A 17,154-nucleotide genomic window follows, 5' to 3' on the forward strand; every position below is an offset into this window, starting at 1 on the left:
AGCTCTGTCTAAGAATTTGAGCTTTTTACTGAAACAGTGGTGGGGAACACACTGTTATTGTTTCAACTGCAGAATTGCCACTTTAAGCTAAAACATCCGAATGATTTTCTGCATCATCCAGAAGTGTAGAAGAAGTATACGTTTGATTTATTATGATACAATTCACAAGTTAAGAAACAGTTTGCATTTGAACAAAAAAAAAAAAGACATAAAAGGTATACCAATTTATCAAACCAAAGAGTTTAATGTTAAAAAGGCCAAATTAAATACATTTTTATTTTGCTCAACATTGCCATCTTCAGAATACATTGAAATAATATTTACAATATATGAGAATAAGTAATCTGACTTTCATTATAACCTACCCTCAAAATGTTCAATAATCTATAGTTGGACATTTCTGTAGTGTTAGATTATCTGTAATATAGCACTAACAGATTTCAGTCAGACAGAAGAAACTCAGCATTTAACATTCAAAACACATCATTATGAAATGGATGTAATTCCATGGAGCAATGTCATATTTAACCAATTACTCATAAACTAGATAACTGACAAGGAGCTGTTTTGAAGCTGCCACACCTCCATCTTGACACCCCAACCATGGTAAAAAATATTTTGGAAGCTATAGAAAAGTCAAAATTAGTTTTAGCCACATTTATTCCATTACAGACTCCGTAATGCATACTTTAAAATTACATTATGTAAGCTAAACATATAAAATAATTATGAAACATACAAATATATACAGTACCAGTGAAAAGTAAGGGTTTTTATTTTTACTATTTTCTACATTGTAGAATAATAGTGAAAACATCAAAACTATGAAATAACACATATGGCATCATGTAGTAACCAAAAAAAGTGTTAAACAAATCAAAATATATTTTAGATTTCAGATTCTTCAAAGTAGCCACACTTTGCCTTGATTTACAGCTTTGCACTCTTGGCATTCTCTCAACCAACTTCACAAGGTAGTCACCTGGAATTCATTTCAATTAACAGGTGTGCCTTGTTAAAAGTTAATTTGTGGAATTTCTTTCCTTTGAGCCAACCAGTTGTGTTGTGACAAGGTAGGGGTTGTAGACAGAAGATAGCCCTATTTGGTAAAATAACAAGTCCATATTATGGCAAGAAGAGCTCAAATAAGCAAAGAGAAACGACAGTCCATCATTACTTTAAGACATGAAGGTCAGTCAATTTGGAACATTTCAAGAACTTTGAAAATGTCTAAGTGCAGTCGCAAAAACCATCAAGTGCTATGATGAAACTGGCTCTCATGAAGACCTCCACAGGAAAGGAAGACCCAGAGTTAACTCTGCTGCAGAGGATAAGTTCATTCGAGTTACCAGCCTCTGAAATCGCAGCCCAAATAAATGCTTCACTGAGTTCAAGTAACAGACATGTCAACATCTGTTCAGAGGAGACTGTGTGAATCAGGACATCATGGTCAAATTGCTGCAAAGAAACCACTACTAAAGGACACCAATAATAAGAAGAGACTTGCTTGGCCCAAGAAACATGATCAATGGATATTAGACCGGTGGAAATCTGTCCTTTGGTCTGATGAGTCCATATTTGAGATTTTTGGTTCCAACCGCCTTCTTTGTGAGATGCCGATTAGGTGAACGGATGATCTCCATATGTGTGGATCCCACCGTGAAGCACGGGGGAGGAGGTGTGATGGTGCTTTTCTGGTGATACTGTCAGTGATTTATATAGAATTCAAGGCACACTTAATCAGCACGGCTACCACAGCATTCTGCAGCGATACGCCATCCCATCCGGTTTGCGCTTAGCGGGACTATCATTTGTTTTTCAACAGGACAATGACCCAACACACCTCCAGGCTGTGTAAGGGCTATTTGACCAAGAAGGAGAGTGATGCATCAGATGACCTGACCTACACAATCACCTGACCACAACCCAATTGAGATGGTTTGGGATGAGTTGGACCACAGAGTGAAGGAAAAGCAGCCAACAAGTGCTCAGCATATGTGGGAACTCCTTTAATACTGTTGGAAAAGCATTCCAGGTGAAGTTGATTGAGAGTATGCAAAACTGTCACCAAGGCAATGGGTGGCTACTTTGAAGAAACTCATATAAAATATATTTTGATTTGTTTAACACTTTTTTGGTTACTACATATTTCCATATGTGTTATTTCATAGTTTTGATGTATTCACTATTATTCTACAATGTAGAAAATAGTAAAAATAAAGAAAAACCCTTGAAAGAGTAGGTGTGTCCAATCTTCTGACCGGTACTGTATATATAAAAACATTTGTCAAAGTATCATTTTTTTTTAAAGTTCTAATGTTACCGTCCCCACAATAAAAAAATACTTAAATACATGTAATTTTGTCTTTGATACATTTAATTGAAAACTGCTTCTTCTGAGGAGTGCCAATATGGCTGTCCTTTGGCTTCAAAGCCTTTCATTGGCCAATACATATCAGCAATCCAGGGTTTATATTAATCATTGTATTTGACCCACGTACTGTCAATGTATATCTATACAACAATCTAATGTCCTTCATTCATACAATTGATCAATACAAAAACAAAGAAATCAAGAAGTTGGGGTTGTTTAGGAATCGTCTTCGATTTTTAACATGCTTGCTGCCAAGAATAAAGCGAGCAAAAGTTCAGATAAGCTAAATAAGATGGCTGCTAAAATAGTATGCTAAGATACACTTGACCTGAACCCACTGAGCTGACAGAGGCAATCTTCACAGAAACTACAGGCACTGGAGACAAACAAGAGCACTTCTCGGCCTAACGCTTCACTTGAAGGCAATCAAATGTGCTTACATAGCTAGACATAGCCTACCCACACACATACAAACAAGTCAATCAACGCACGGCAAAATGAACAGTAGTCACCAAACAAACACTATGCATGGCACATTTACGTTTTACAAAAGAACCATCTGAGCACTGACGCAACATGCAAGTAGAATGCAAGCATAATTTGGGCCATTTGGTTTTGTAAAGCAAGCAATCTCTGTACAGGCAAAAGTAAACAGACTTAAGATACAGTAAGTAAATGGTTATAAATACAGAGATAGGAAATACATTTTAGAGAATTAGGAGTCTGGGGATGTATTACAGAAAACAACGTAACTGTCAAATCGTATCTTATTTCACTTTAGAGGGGCCTTTAGGATTTTAATGGGTAATACAGCCCCAGCATCATATACTGTACATGCGTTAGTTGAGTGGAGTATAGAACAGTGTGAGGGAGTCGAGTACAGGGGAGATTGCAGAGACGCAGTAGTCAGAAAGTACATGTGGATCCTGGATGGGAGCCAGGAGGGCTGGTATGATGTTCTGCAGACTAAAGGTTCCGGTGGTCCTCAGACTGGAGGTGTGGCGGTGGTCCCACCTACCCAGGACCATGGGGCCTCATTTATCAACCGTGTGTACATTTCTCACTAAATTCTGCCATACGTGGGGATACTAGGATTTGCATGCACAACTAAATTATTGGGATTTATCAAACTACTGCACACAACATATACACATGTTTTTGTTACCTTTTATGGTAATACAAACACCCTCATTTGATGTATGATTTGGAGATGTTGGAACTGGGCCATGACAGTTTCTAAAAGAAAGTGCAATGGCAAATTTTATCACGTTTATGCAGAGCTGAGGGCAGAATACTTACCTTTTTCAACCCAAAAAATGCATGCCACCTATAGAGTGCCAAACACTGGCAGCACATTCTGAAAGTTTGATTCCCTATTCGAACAATTCAAAAGTAAATGCTACAGCGCACTTCTATGGAAAATACTAATTCTTGTTCAATATTTTGTTTATCAGTAGATGATTGTGTTTCTATCTCCTGCCTTGGTATAGGCTCTGAATTGAAATAGGCTATGACGTTGCACTCCTATCGCACAGCAATACTGTATCCTACACACTGTCAAATTTAAATAGGCTACCGGTCTATTTACTTTTGAGCATGTTTGGCTATTCTCCTTTCTCCAGGAGAAACAGAAGTTAGGTTGAAAATACTGTATCCCTGAAAACCAAAAACATCCTCTTTCCGCCAACGCCGCTAAGAGTGGAAAAGGAGAGACGTGTCCTGCTATATGATTAGAATTTAGGCATATAATACAAGTAAAAGAAACGCATTAGGCTACATGCTGCTATGTGATCTCCTTACCGATGGCAAATGCATCTGTTCTATCATTAGGCCTCTATGTTTTTAATAGCCTACCATTACTATAATTCTTGTGCATCAAACACCTACATTTTTTCTCAAAATAACAATATTTGCTTGCGATACATGTTTATCTACCACTAGAAGTTGTGCGTACGGCTGGTCTGAGATTTGTGTGGAGATAAGCACACTTTCCCTTCAAGTTAAAAGTGGATAAATACCAACATTTGAGGGAAAACTGGCATACGTAAGGTTTAGACTATTTTTTTGGTGTGAACGCAGCTTTGATAAATGAGGCCCCAGGTGATGCTGAGCAGAGTCAGAACCAGATCGAACCAGCCCCTCAAGAGCTCTTGTCCAGTCAGTCTGGGATCTGCCAAAAGTGAGGTCAGTGAGAAAAACGCCCTTAAACAGCAGGAATATTTATTTTTTAAAGACAAAACGGCAGCCAGTATGATGCAGATAAACTTTGGTGACGTTTTTAGTGAAGCCTTAGTTTATTTTTTGGGATCTGCCAAAGAAATGTCACAGTTAGCCAGCTACTCATCTCTATGGCTCTAAACACCCACCATCATACATCACCTTGCTCAACAATGTGCACTACTTACTACCTGACTGTATCATCAACTTCTGTTATATCAAAGCTATTCGGTCATTTCAAAGTTGTTCTTCTGTGAAAACATGTATCTTTATTTTAAATATCATAAACCCTTTCACATATTCACAATTGACAGCATTTATTCTCCCCAAAGACTAATGATTTGAAGGTCAAGATAGTCCAGCTGCCCGCTTTCTAAAGCAGTGCCAGTCAGTGTGCTGGCAGGTTGGCACCAGGAAGAACCAGGACAACACACAGGGCACTGGTCCTGCTCCTGAATAGTGAGCACTGTGGTGGAGGAGCATAGGGAGATAGACTTGGCACGGTCGTCTGTTAATGACTCATTTTGAAACCATTAACTGCTGAACGCCTGTTTTCCTACACTGCGGTCTGGTGCAATTACACCAGAGGACCATTCATCACACACTTCACCTCAAACAGTGAAATTCCACAACAGGTCCACTGAGGTCCGCCATCAGGGCCTTCTGCTCTGCTATGTAAGGAAGCGCATGCAGCAGAGTAGCGGGACAATGCTATCACAACACTTCACATTGGGCCTTTCCAGTGGGCTTGCTGCACGGACAGAAGGACAGATTGCCTAAAAGACCATGGCAACAGTCCAACGGACTTCTCGCAACAGCTACTTATAAAAGAGCAGTTTACATTCCTCACAAATACATGTATAGAGGTGCCCGGCAGGAATTTCTAATGAAAATAATAATCCCTGTCTGCACTTTGTTCCACCAGGCCGGAGCTGAACCAGCACCTGATGAACAAATAGGGCCATGTTCTTCAGCCGATCCATTAAGAACGGTTGCTCTCTCTACAGGCAGAACATTATCAGAGACAGTTTGGGTTTGGCGTGACTGAAGTGTCTGTTGAAAAACACCAGGTTGAGACATCGTCATTAAGAGTTCGCAAACAGTTTCGCAGTGTGACACTTGTTGTTGAAAATAGTTGCGATCTTAAATGGGGGAAATTATGTCCCTTGTCATATGCAATAACCTACACAAGGCGGACAGATGTGCTTGATTGAGGCGAATAGATTCATGACATATGTAGTACTCTTGAAATACATTGGGACAAAAACCCTGTGTTGTCTGCCAGTACATTTTAATGAACTCTCCGATGTTCGAAACCCATAACGGAGAGGCGTGATACTGTAGAGAGCATGTTAGATGGGAACTGCACAGCATGAGAGTAAATACAAATTGCTGTGGGACAATGACTTGGTCTCAATGATTTTCGTAACAGCATGGGGTGAAACCAGGAAGAATATAAATTTCAGTCTTGGAAAGCAAGCGCAGCCATATTTCAATGCAACAACATGCCACATATCTATCCATCATTAGATTAAAGAAATTGCTCTCACGCACTCACTACTCAAATACTTATTGATTTCACCCTTTGAGCAGTTTTTGACAGTATTCTTCCTCAGATTGCTCCAGAGTAATTTAGTAAGCAATACAGAATGGGCATGAATAAATGAGGCATATGCAATCTGTTGTACACATCCTGTGTGACATGACCGTGTCTTGAAACTCACCATAGTACTGTAGATTTTATCTGCCCAGGCTCCTGTCTTCAAAGATGGTTACTTCAACCTTGATCATGTTTAGTTAAAGGCAATGGAAAATATTACATCTACAGACACATACTGCTATGAGTAAAGCACTTGGGCAGCAATAGTCAAAACATCAAATCAGACACTCGAAAATGCAGACATTACTTGTTCGGGTGCATTGAGAAGACATGGGGGGGGGGGGCAGGTGTGACATTCCTGTCAATCTCCACTCTGCTATCACAGCCGCTCCCAGGCCAAAATCAGCACCTCTGCAGTGCTGGAGAAATAATCCAGGACCAGAGGACCATACGGTGCCATTTGGGATGCAGACAATGAAATCATACAGGAGGTCCTCAGCTGCAAACAATTTCAGTCATATTTCAGTGCCTGCTCCAGCTCTCAGTACAATTCATTTGGATGTTGAGTCAGTCACTCAGGCTGCACCCCACACACTTGGAGAACGTAGACCATTTCTGCACCCTCTGATTTTGAGCAGATGAAATGGATTAAATATAACTTTTATCTGGTATTATTACAGGGTACCACTGTGAGCTGCCCAGACTCCTGGTTTCCATTTACAGGCAGGGGTTCTAGAGGGGAGCACACCACACAGAGCCCTGGGTATGCGTCCCAAATGGCACCCTAATCCCTATGTGGTTCTGGTCAAAAGTAGCGCACTGTAATGGGAATAGGGTGCCATTTGGGATGCACATGTGGAAACACCACATACCAACTCGGTCACACATCAGCAGCAGGTCACTGTGAAACTTCATTGTTCTAGCTAGTACTACACAGCACACATCAACATGGAGCTAGCCCAGCTCAGCCCTGACTTAAATATATAAATCAGCCTGCATGACGAAACCTAAGAAACGCATAAAGGAAATATCACTGAAAAAAAAGCACAATACTTATTTTCTGATCTTCTAATTCTAAATATAGTACCTTGTTTATCCCGTGAACGTAGCACATATTGAGTCTGCATTCCAAAGGCACACTATTCCCAATACATAGTGCACTACTTTACAAAGTAGAGCCCTTCAAAGGGTGCAAATATGGATGAGAGTCTGAGTTACCTTTCTAGACACGTTGCTTTAATGGCTATCACACTGCTTTGTGAAGAAGGATACAACTCGGAGGCCTCTCTCAATAGGGTCAGTGAGGAGCAGACCTCGTGGAGCATAGATCTTATCATTCTGCTCCTGGATGAACTTAGCAATCTTCTTCAAAACCTGAAAAGAGACAATAAGAAGAAAGCTTTTTCAGTTTTCCAACTTTCCTTGTCATAAATAGTTTTGGTTGAATTCTTGCATGTTAGAAGATTACATTATTATAATTTATTACATAAAATGTACATTTAACCTAGAACATTTGCTTTCACCAAACAAGGGATAGCCTACTGGTAGACTGTCATCTCTCAACGTTTACTTATATATATATATTTTTTTATAAACATTAATTCATACAGTGCCTTTGGAAAGTATTCAGACCCTCTGACCTTTTCCACATTTTGTTACGTTACAGCCTTATTCTAAAATAGAAGCATCACTACAGACCCTGGTTCAATCCTGGGCTGTATCACAACTGGCCGAGATTGGGAGTCCCATAGGGCGGCGCACAATTAGCCCTGCGTCATCCGGGTTAGGGTTTGGTCAGGGGTAGGCCGTCATTGTAAATAACAATTTGTTCTTAACTGACTTGCCTAGTTAAATTCCACATTTTGTTACGTTACAGCCTTATTCTAAAATGGATTAAATAACAATTTTTCCTCAAACAACACACAATACCACATAATGACAAAGCAACTTTTGCACATTTATAAAAAAATGGAAAACGAAAATAGCTTTTTTACATAAGTATTCAGACCCTTTGCTATGAGACTCGGAATTGAGCTAAGGTGCATCCTGTTTCCAATGATCATCCTTGAGATGTTTCTACAACTTGATTGGAGTCCACCTGTGGTAAATGCAATTGATTCGACATGATTTGGAAAGGCACACACCTGTCTATATAAAGGTCCCACAGTTGATTGCATGTCAGAGCAAAAAAACAAGCCGTGAGGTCAAAGGAATTGTCCGTTGAGCTCCGAGATAGGATTGTGTAGAGGCACAAAAGGGTACCAAAAAATGTCTGCAGCATTGAAGTTTGGAACCACCAAGACTCTACATAGAGCTGGCCGCCCGTCCAAACTGAGCAATCGGGGGGGGGGGGGGAAGGGCCTCGGTCAGGAAGGTGACCAAGAACCCGATAGTAACTCTGACAGAGCTCCAGAGTTCCTCTGTGGAGATGGGAGAACCTTCCAGAAGGACAACCATCTATCTATAGCAACCCACTAATCAGGCCTTTATGGTAGTGGCCAGACAGAAGCAGCTCCTCAGTAAAAGGCACGACAGCCCACTTGGAGTTTGCTAAAAGGCACCCAAAGGACTCTCAGACCATGAGAAACAAGATTCTCTGGTCTGATGAAACCAAGATTGAACTCTTTGGCCTGAATGCCAAGTGTCACATCTGGAGGAAACCTGGCACCATCCCTACTGTGAAGCATGGTGTTGGCAGCATCATGCTGTGGGGATTTTTTCATCTGCAGGTACTGGGAGACTAGTCAGGATCGAGGGAAAGATGAACAGAGAAAAGTACAGAGAGATCCTATATGACTAAGTCAATGCATCACAGGAATAAATCAATTCCTATATGGTTGTGCAGTGGTTCGTCCTGTAGAAATTGCAGCGTACTGCAGCACAGCTTGCGTGGTGCCGCAGAATTCTATGGAACGTTATTTAAGTGCCAACCACTGGTACCATTAATGTTAGTTAGTGCTAGTTTGACCACCAGAGGGCATCTTTGAGAAGCATTTGATAGTCTTCAATAGTGGCTGTACTAGAGAATTTTAAATCCTTTTTGTAAGAACATACTATATGAGACTGATTTTAAGAAATGTTGCTTAATTCATTTGATTAATATTATGGTGTTTCTATTCCAAGAAAAACAAAAAACCCTCTGGGTTTCCGTTAGGATGGAACGGAAAATATGGTGCTGTACAACATGACGGTCGGGAGTAGGCTACAGTGCTGGGCTACTTAGCTAAAGAACCCCCGTGTCGTGCAGGCACACGGGAGACTGGGGTTCAATTCCCCGATGGGGAGGAAGTAGGCTGTCCTAAATAATATTTTTTTCTTAACTGATTCCATATGTGTTATTTCATAGTTGTGATGTATTCACTATTATTCTACAATGTAGAAAATAGTCAAAATAAAGAAAAACCATGGAATGAGTAGGTGTGTCCAAACTTTTGACTGGTACTTGCTTAATTCATTTGATTAATATTATGGTGTTTATATCCAAGAAAAACAAAAAACCCTTTGGGTTTCCATTAGGATGTAACAGAATATATGGTGCTGTACAACGTGACGGTCGGGAGTAGGCTACAGTGCTGGGCTACTTAGCTAAAGAACCCCCGTGTCGTGCAGGCACACGGGAGACTGGGGTTCAATTCCCCGATGGGGAGGAAGTAGGCTGTCCTAAATAATATTTTTTTCTTAACTGATTCCATGTGTTATTTCATAGTTGTGATGTATTCACTATTATTCTACAATGTAGAAAATAGTCAAAATAAAGAAAAACCATGGAATGAGTAGGTGTGTCCAAACTTTTGACTGGTACTTGCTTAATTCATTTGATTAATATTATGGTGTTTATATCCAAGAAAAACAAAAAACCCTTTGGGTTTCCATTAGGATGTAACAGAATATATGGTGCTGTACAACGTGACGGTCGGGAGTAGGCTACACAGTACTGAGCTATTTAGCTAAAGAATCCCTGTGTCGTGCACGGGCATGTGGGAGACCAGGGTTCAATTCCCCGATGGGGAGGAAGGAGTTGGCTAGTTAAATAAAGGTTACACTAAGAGCATAACATTTCTACACCATAGGATTTGGTTAGACAAAAATTATTTCTTCTAACTTCAATATGCTCTTTAAATAAACAAGACCTACAACACTTTTAACAGCGCATTACTCAACACAAGCGAGACTCAGTATATCGAAAAATATGGAGTGACTGTCCGCCAATAATTACATATAGAGGATTGGAGGATTCTAAATTAAAACCAAAAGCCGCCTCATTGGTCTCCCGGTGGCGGCCGGCATGGCTATCTGTAGCAATGCATTTTGCATTGCGATGCGGTGGCTGCGCCACTGGGGAGGCCCCATCCACAAAGTATCAAAATACAGAGAGAGGTGTTGGTAAAGGTATATTGTCCTGCTAATAGCCCATAATACTGTACACGGTACAGTACCCAGGTCAGGATAACCAAAACATGTATTTATTAAAGACTATCAGAAAGAATGTTGGTACTTATTTATTTTGATCCAAAGCCATGAATGAGTGAGTCACTCAGCTTAATGTAGGTGCCGGCTATATGACTGCCATCAACTTGATAATATATAACAATATTTTGGAGGTTATTTCGAAAGTGAGCGATTGTAATCTGAATAAAGGCCAAAATAATATTTGTAAAGGCCAAAACATTTATTTCTATATTTAGAGGGAGAGAAACGCTGGGCCAATTGTGCGCCGCTTATGGGACTCCCAATCACGGTCGTATGCGATACATAATAATAATGCTACTTAACTTAGAATGTAACTTAGAAATACATTTGACGATAGGATTCTCCCCCTACCCTCCATCTAGGCAGGTCTATTGTCCAGCTACCTGCTAGAACAGCGGGAATGTTTCCCTAGTCAGCGCCATTATTAATGCAATGCCCCTTAAAGTGTTGCTCTGTGCTACCGAGTGTGGCGGGGTGGGGGTCCACCTGACCTCCCTCCTCTGTTCCCCATGGGCAGAGTCTGTCTTCTGTGCGCGGCTCTGCGGCCCACCCCTTGCCCTCGTGCCTTGAACCTCGCGCATTTTCAGTGGATACAGCTGGAGAACTGCAAGGCAATCCTATTGTGCGCCACTCGGGAGCCATGACCGATATATATTGTCCTGCCAATAACAGGGTTAATAATATATCTGTGAGAATATCCAAGGGGCTTTTATATCATTCTAAATTAATAATCGATTTCTTTTTTTAAAAATTATATTTTGGAGATTATTATGTTTTCAAATAACGTAAAATGAGCGAGAAAGGCCATTCTTGAACATGGGGTGAGACATTGTTAGTAATTTGTAAATAAAGCCAGTTTGTTGTTTAGAATGATTTATTTAATGTTTTTAGAGGGAGAGAAACCAAAAACCTACAGTCATCTCATGGGTCTCACAGTCGAGGCCGGCACGGGTATTAAACCAGCATCTGTAGCAACACAGCTTGCACTGCGATGCAGTGTCTTAGACCGTAGTGTAACAACAGTTTTAGTGAGTAATACTGACGTCGTGCACAATTATCAGTTTCAATTTAGGTTTATGTCACCCATTCATTGTCAGAGACACAGAAGGAGCCAAAAGCATAATCAGTGCTCAAACTCCCCCTTGTGCTGGTCCGGAGCAATAAAGTGGTGACGCAGGGTACCGTCCTAAACCACAAATTACCTCTAAGTACCGCAGCATAATCACAAAACTTTCAGTGGAGCAACCACTATGTGCCAACCGGTAGAGCTGGATCTGAAAAAAGGCTTGTGTAGTAACAGTATACTCACTCTAAATGTTAAAATCACATATTAGATTATGTCTATATCTACTTGTATGGGCACTATTGTTAGAGCTGTACTGCTCTCTGCCATTTTAACTCTGCCATTAATCATATTAATATCAATACCTCACATCTCATTTCAACTTCCATGAAATGTGATCACTGTACTGGTTTGGGTTCCCCCCTCCTAATTCAAAATGACTAAATTGCAACATGAAAGCTAAACCCATTGACCAAAATATCTTGATAGATTACATGACAGTAATAGAGGCCTTCAATGTGGGAACAAAACGCACTTATAATATCAAGCAATTTCTATGAGGAGGCCTTTCTTTCTGACTACAGAAAATGGCTGCTGATTAGCTTACAATCTATTCAATCTATTCTAGAGTGTTGGTCTACAATCTAATTCAGAGAATTCCAAAGCATTACTTGGGTGTATTTTTGCACAACACATTGGCTTTACCTAGTCAGCACTAGCTTTGTAGTCAGCACACATTAACCTCTTACATCTAGACATTCCGCTAGCGGAACACCTGCTCCAATATCCAATGATAGGCGTGGCACGAATTACAAATTCCTCAAAAATACAAAAACTTCCATTTTTCAAACATATGACTATTTCACAGCATTTTAAAGATAAAGGAGAGTCTTATCTAACCACACTGTCCGATTTCAAAAAGGCTTTACAGCGAAAGCAAAACATTAGATTATGTCAGCAGAGTACCAAGCCAGAAATAATCAGACACCCATTTTTCAAGCTAGCATATAATGTCACAAAAACCCAGAAGACAGCTAAATGCAACACTAACCTTTGATGATCGTCAGCAAATGACACACCTAGGACATTATGTTATACAATACATGCATGTTTTGTTCAATCAAGTTCATATTTATATCAAAAAACAGCTTTTTACATTAGCATGTGACGTTCAGAACTAGCATACCCCCGCAAAGTTCCGGGGAATTTGCTAACAATTTACTAAATTACTCACGATAAACGTTCACAAAAAGCATAACAATTATTTTAAGAATTATAGATACATAACTCCTCTATTCACTCGATATGTCCGATTTTAAAATAGCTTTTTGGTGAAAGCACATTTTGCAATATTCTAAGTACATAGCCCAGGCATCACTGGCTAGCTATTTAGACACCCGGCAAGTTTAGCACTCACCAATATCAGATTTACTATTATAAAAGTTTGATTACCTTTTGTTGTCTTCGTCAGAATGCACTCCCAAGACTGCTACTTCAATAATAAATGTTGGTTTGGTCCAAAATAATCCATCGTTATATCCGAATAGCGGCGTTTTGTTTGTGCGTCCCAGACACTATCCGAATGGTAAAGAAGGGTCGTGCGCATGGCGCAATTCGTGACAAAAAAAATCTAAATATTCCATTACCGTACTTCGAAGCATGTCAACCGCTGTTTAAAATCCATTTTTATGCAATTTTTCTCGTAAAAAAGCGATAATATTCCGACCGGGAATGTCCATTTAGCTAAACAGAGGAAAGAAAACAAAGCTTTCGGTCGACGCGGGCACGAGCCTGAGTCTCACAGTACTGTAACCAGCCACTACCCAAACGCGCTACTTTGTTTCAGCCAGAGCCTGCAAAGCCACGATTCCGCTTTTTGCCGCCTTCTGAGAACCTATGGCAGCCGTAGGAAGTGTCACGGGACAGCTAAGATCCTCACTCTTCAATAAACAGAGACAAGAAGAACGACACCTTGTCAGACAGGCCACTTCCTGCATGAAACCTTCTCAGGTTTTGGCCTGCCATATGAGTTCTGTTATACTCACAGACACCATTCAAACAGTTTTAGAAACTTTAGGGTGTTTTCTATCCAAAGCCAATAATTATATGCATATTCTAGTTACTGGGCAGGAGTAGTAACCAGATTAAATCGGGTACGTTTTTTTTATCCGGCCGTGCAAATACTGCCCCCTATCCCCAACAGGTTAAGCTGTGTAGAGTTTCAAAATTCCAGTATGTTTCCCCAAATTCCCAGGTTTTCCAGAAATCCTGCTCGGAGGATTCTGCATTTGCTGCTTATTCTCTTCTGATTCCAGGGAATTTTCCAACCGGGATTTTTGGAAAACCTGGGAATTTTGAGAAAGATAACAGAATTGTTCAACCCTAGTTGTGTGGATTAGTGAAGGTCTCTCACCTTCTCGTAGTGTGTCTCCATACAGAGGAAGATAGTGTAAGCTGTGAGGCAGGCCAGACAGCCCTCCAGATACGACGAGCCTCCCAGCTTCTCTGCCTCAGCATACAGGTTGTTCAGCGTCCTCACCGTCTCCTCAAACTGCTGCTTGTCGATCTGAAACACACGGCCAATCAAGTTGTGTCTCAAATAGCACCCTATTTCCAATATAGTGCGCTACTTTTGACCAGGGCTCATAAGGCTCTGGTCAAAAGTTGTGTACTTTATAGAGGGAATGGGGGCGCCATTTGGAAAGCAACCCAAGTAAAATCAAAAACTGTTTCTGAGGATGATACACATGGTGAGATCTAAAGGAAGGCAATCAAGATAGAAAAATACATCGCATAGTTACTATTTTAGATGATCAAATGGAGTGTTAGATATCTAACAAATGGAAAGTTAATTATACATTCTTTTCATCCTCGGTATAAATGATGAGTCGTTTGATTCGAATCATGTTTTTAATCAGAGAATGCTGCATCTCTCTCCACTTTTTGGCAAAATAATTAGGATGCCTTGGCCGTTTGCTCACCGCATGTTTTCACTTTATACCACAGTAGGAGACACCAAAACCTATAGTGAGGAATCTGACTGTCTCTCCTTATCTATTGGCAGAGACTAGCTATTAAAAAAAAACTTTTCCAGTGTTTCCATCAATCTGGTGATGATTGGTCTAGTGTTCCTGATACGAGAGATGCAATGTGGCTCTGACAGAGTTGAAGCAATTATACTCCCTAATTCCGGACAGAGTGGAACTAAGGGCTGGCTAACACTAACATTCACTCATCACGTCAGGTCAGGCCTGCTCCACTGAGGGGAGGCCAAGGGCTGTTGGACCACTGGAAGTAGTGAAGGGTGTTTTGACTGAGTATTGGCACGAGTCTCCACTCTGGTCTCCTGAGCAGGCCTAATGGAGAGTGAGACTGCATCCCAAATGGCACCTTATATAGAGCAATACTTTTGACCAGGGCCCATAGAGCTCTAGTCAAAAGTAGTGCACTTTATAGGGAATAGGGTACCATTTGGAACACAGCCTGAGAGAGTGGACTGCAGACCAGACCAGATGAGGGGAGCAGCCAGGCCTTCTGTGCCTCTGAACAGCCTCCAAGTTATGCTCCCATGTGCCCAAGGAATGTAACAACAAGCTCCAACAGATCAGTGGTCTTAGGCATGTTCGGTGCCCGCCGTGAGGAGTCTTTGTTATCCCTCTAATTTCCCCATCTGAAGGCTGGGATTCAAACCACATTTCTCCTTCGGCTGAGCATTTTTCCATTACGTTAGATGTTGTGATTTTAAAAGTGTAGATGTGCACTTTAGGAAGCATGTGCTACGGTAGTAGTATTAGACGATAGATTAATCATGCCATGTCACCCACCATCTCAGATTGTTCTGAAATGGTTTCTGTAGTTAAAATAATATTGCAGGAATGTTTCTAAATAAGCTAATTGGCCATTTCAATTTATAGTATACATATAATATTCAATAAGTAGTATAGTACCCAACATTCGATTTGGAACAAACCTCTTAACAATGATTAAGATTCGAGGAATCCAAATAAATCATAAAAAGCCAAGGGCCACCCAAAACCCACACCAAGCCCACCCCAATAGCCAGCATACAGTATCATTTCTCTATGCTTGACAAGTAGTACGAAGCTGTGGCTTGGAGTATTGTTTGAGACTATGTAATATATTCTCAGTAAATTTGTTGATGTCCCCCCCTGTTTAAAGAAATTAGCAATTGAAGTACCCATAGAAATTTGCCATTACATTTTTCCCCAAAGATTAGTGTGAAAGAACCAGTCTTTGCCCACAAGATATCGCTGTTCCTGCTACTGCCACACCCTTTTATCCATTTTGTTGGTCTCTTGTGTTTATCAAATGGATCACAACATTTTCTTTGCGAATTTGAGTTGAAAACCAATAGATTTTGCACATGATGAAAATATATTATGTGGTCATCCTCACAAGTCAAGTCAGTCTTCCACGAAAGTAATTTAGTTTGTCCTTCTCTTAGCAACCTAATGCTTTAATCAAGCTCTCCTCGTGGCAGCTCTCTGAAAGGGCTATCCATATGGTGCAATTCTCATAAGGCCAAAAATTTCCTGGAGAAATGGGCAGTTACTAAATGTTGTGACTACCGTAATACAAAAATACAATTAGAAACCATTTCATGGCAGTCTTATGTTATTTTTTTATATATGTTGTGTGATAAGTGACATTTAACATTAAACCCAACACCATTACAAAACACTATACAGTGTGTGTTTGGGACTTTTACCTTTGAAGACCCTTACAGGCCATAACATCGAAACCATTGGAACTGCTGTAGTCTAATGGTTTGCTTGTTCACCAGGAATGGTCTAACTCAGGGAAGCGCAACTTTGATAGAGGGGGCCACAAAAAATTGGAACTTGACATGAAGGGCTGCAGTTTTACAGCTAATTTCCTACAATTCAACATTTTGGCCATAGGGTGGAGATTTTTTTTGTTGCAGTTTTTTATATGATATGAGTGAGATTGATTTTGTTAGTCAATGGGACACCCGCCCAATCGGCAATTCGACCATGATCACTAGAAGTTTAGATAACTGGCCGTCAGACTAATTTACCAATCTAAAAAATAATTTTTTGACATGGGTTGATTGAGTGACTGTCAGTGACTGACATAACAAGAGAAAAACTGTTGGACGCACAACCAAATTTCTAAATTGCACCTAACGCTCAACAATTGGTCCGCGGGCTGCCAGTTGCCCATCCCTGGTCTAACTAATCCCAAACTTTTTCAAAGGGGAATAAACCACACATACAGGGGCCATTTCCTGGACACAGATTAAGCCAAAGAGAAGAATAAACTGAATTATTTTCATTGTGGACTGGCTTGAATTGTGAGGATAACCACGCAATTTATTTCCATCATGAACAGAAACTATTGGTTTTCTACCCAAAGTTGCAAAGAAAATTGTGATTAATTTAATAAAAG

At 40.4% G+C, this 17,154-nt stretch overlaps 1 protein-coding gene across 1 annotated transcript in view; it reads right to left on the reverse strand.

Moving 5' to 3' along the window:
* Nucleotides 1-220: 220 nt before the first annotated feature.
* The window catches only part of LOC106585131 (golgin subfamily A member 7), a 34,902-nt gene continuing 17,968 nt past the window's right edge, over nucleotides 221-17,154 (reverse strand). The window contains exons 3-6 of the mRNA XM_014170994.3: nucleotides 14,138-14,290; nucleotides 7,464-7,565; nucleotides 6,316-6,373; nucleotides 221-4,544 (exon numbers count right to left, since the gene is read on the reverse strand). Coding sequence (XP_014026469.1) covers nucleotides 6,332-6,373; nucleotides 7,464-7,565; nucleotides 14,138-14,290 — 297 coding nt within the window. The 3' untranslated portion in view covers nucleotides 221-4,544; nucleotides 6,316-6,331. The remainder of the gene's footprint in view (nucleotides 4,545-6,315; nucleotides 6,374-7,463; nucleotides 7,566-14,137; nucleotides 14,291-17,154) is intronic.

This window comes from Salmo salar, chromosome 24, assembly GCF_965601325.2.
Source record: "Salmo salar chromosome 24, fSalSal1, whole genome shotgun sequence".
Classification (NCBI taxonomy): domain Eukaryota; kingdom Metazoa; phylum Chordata; class Actinopteri; order Salmoniformes; family Salmonidae; genus Salmo; species Salmo salar.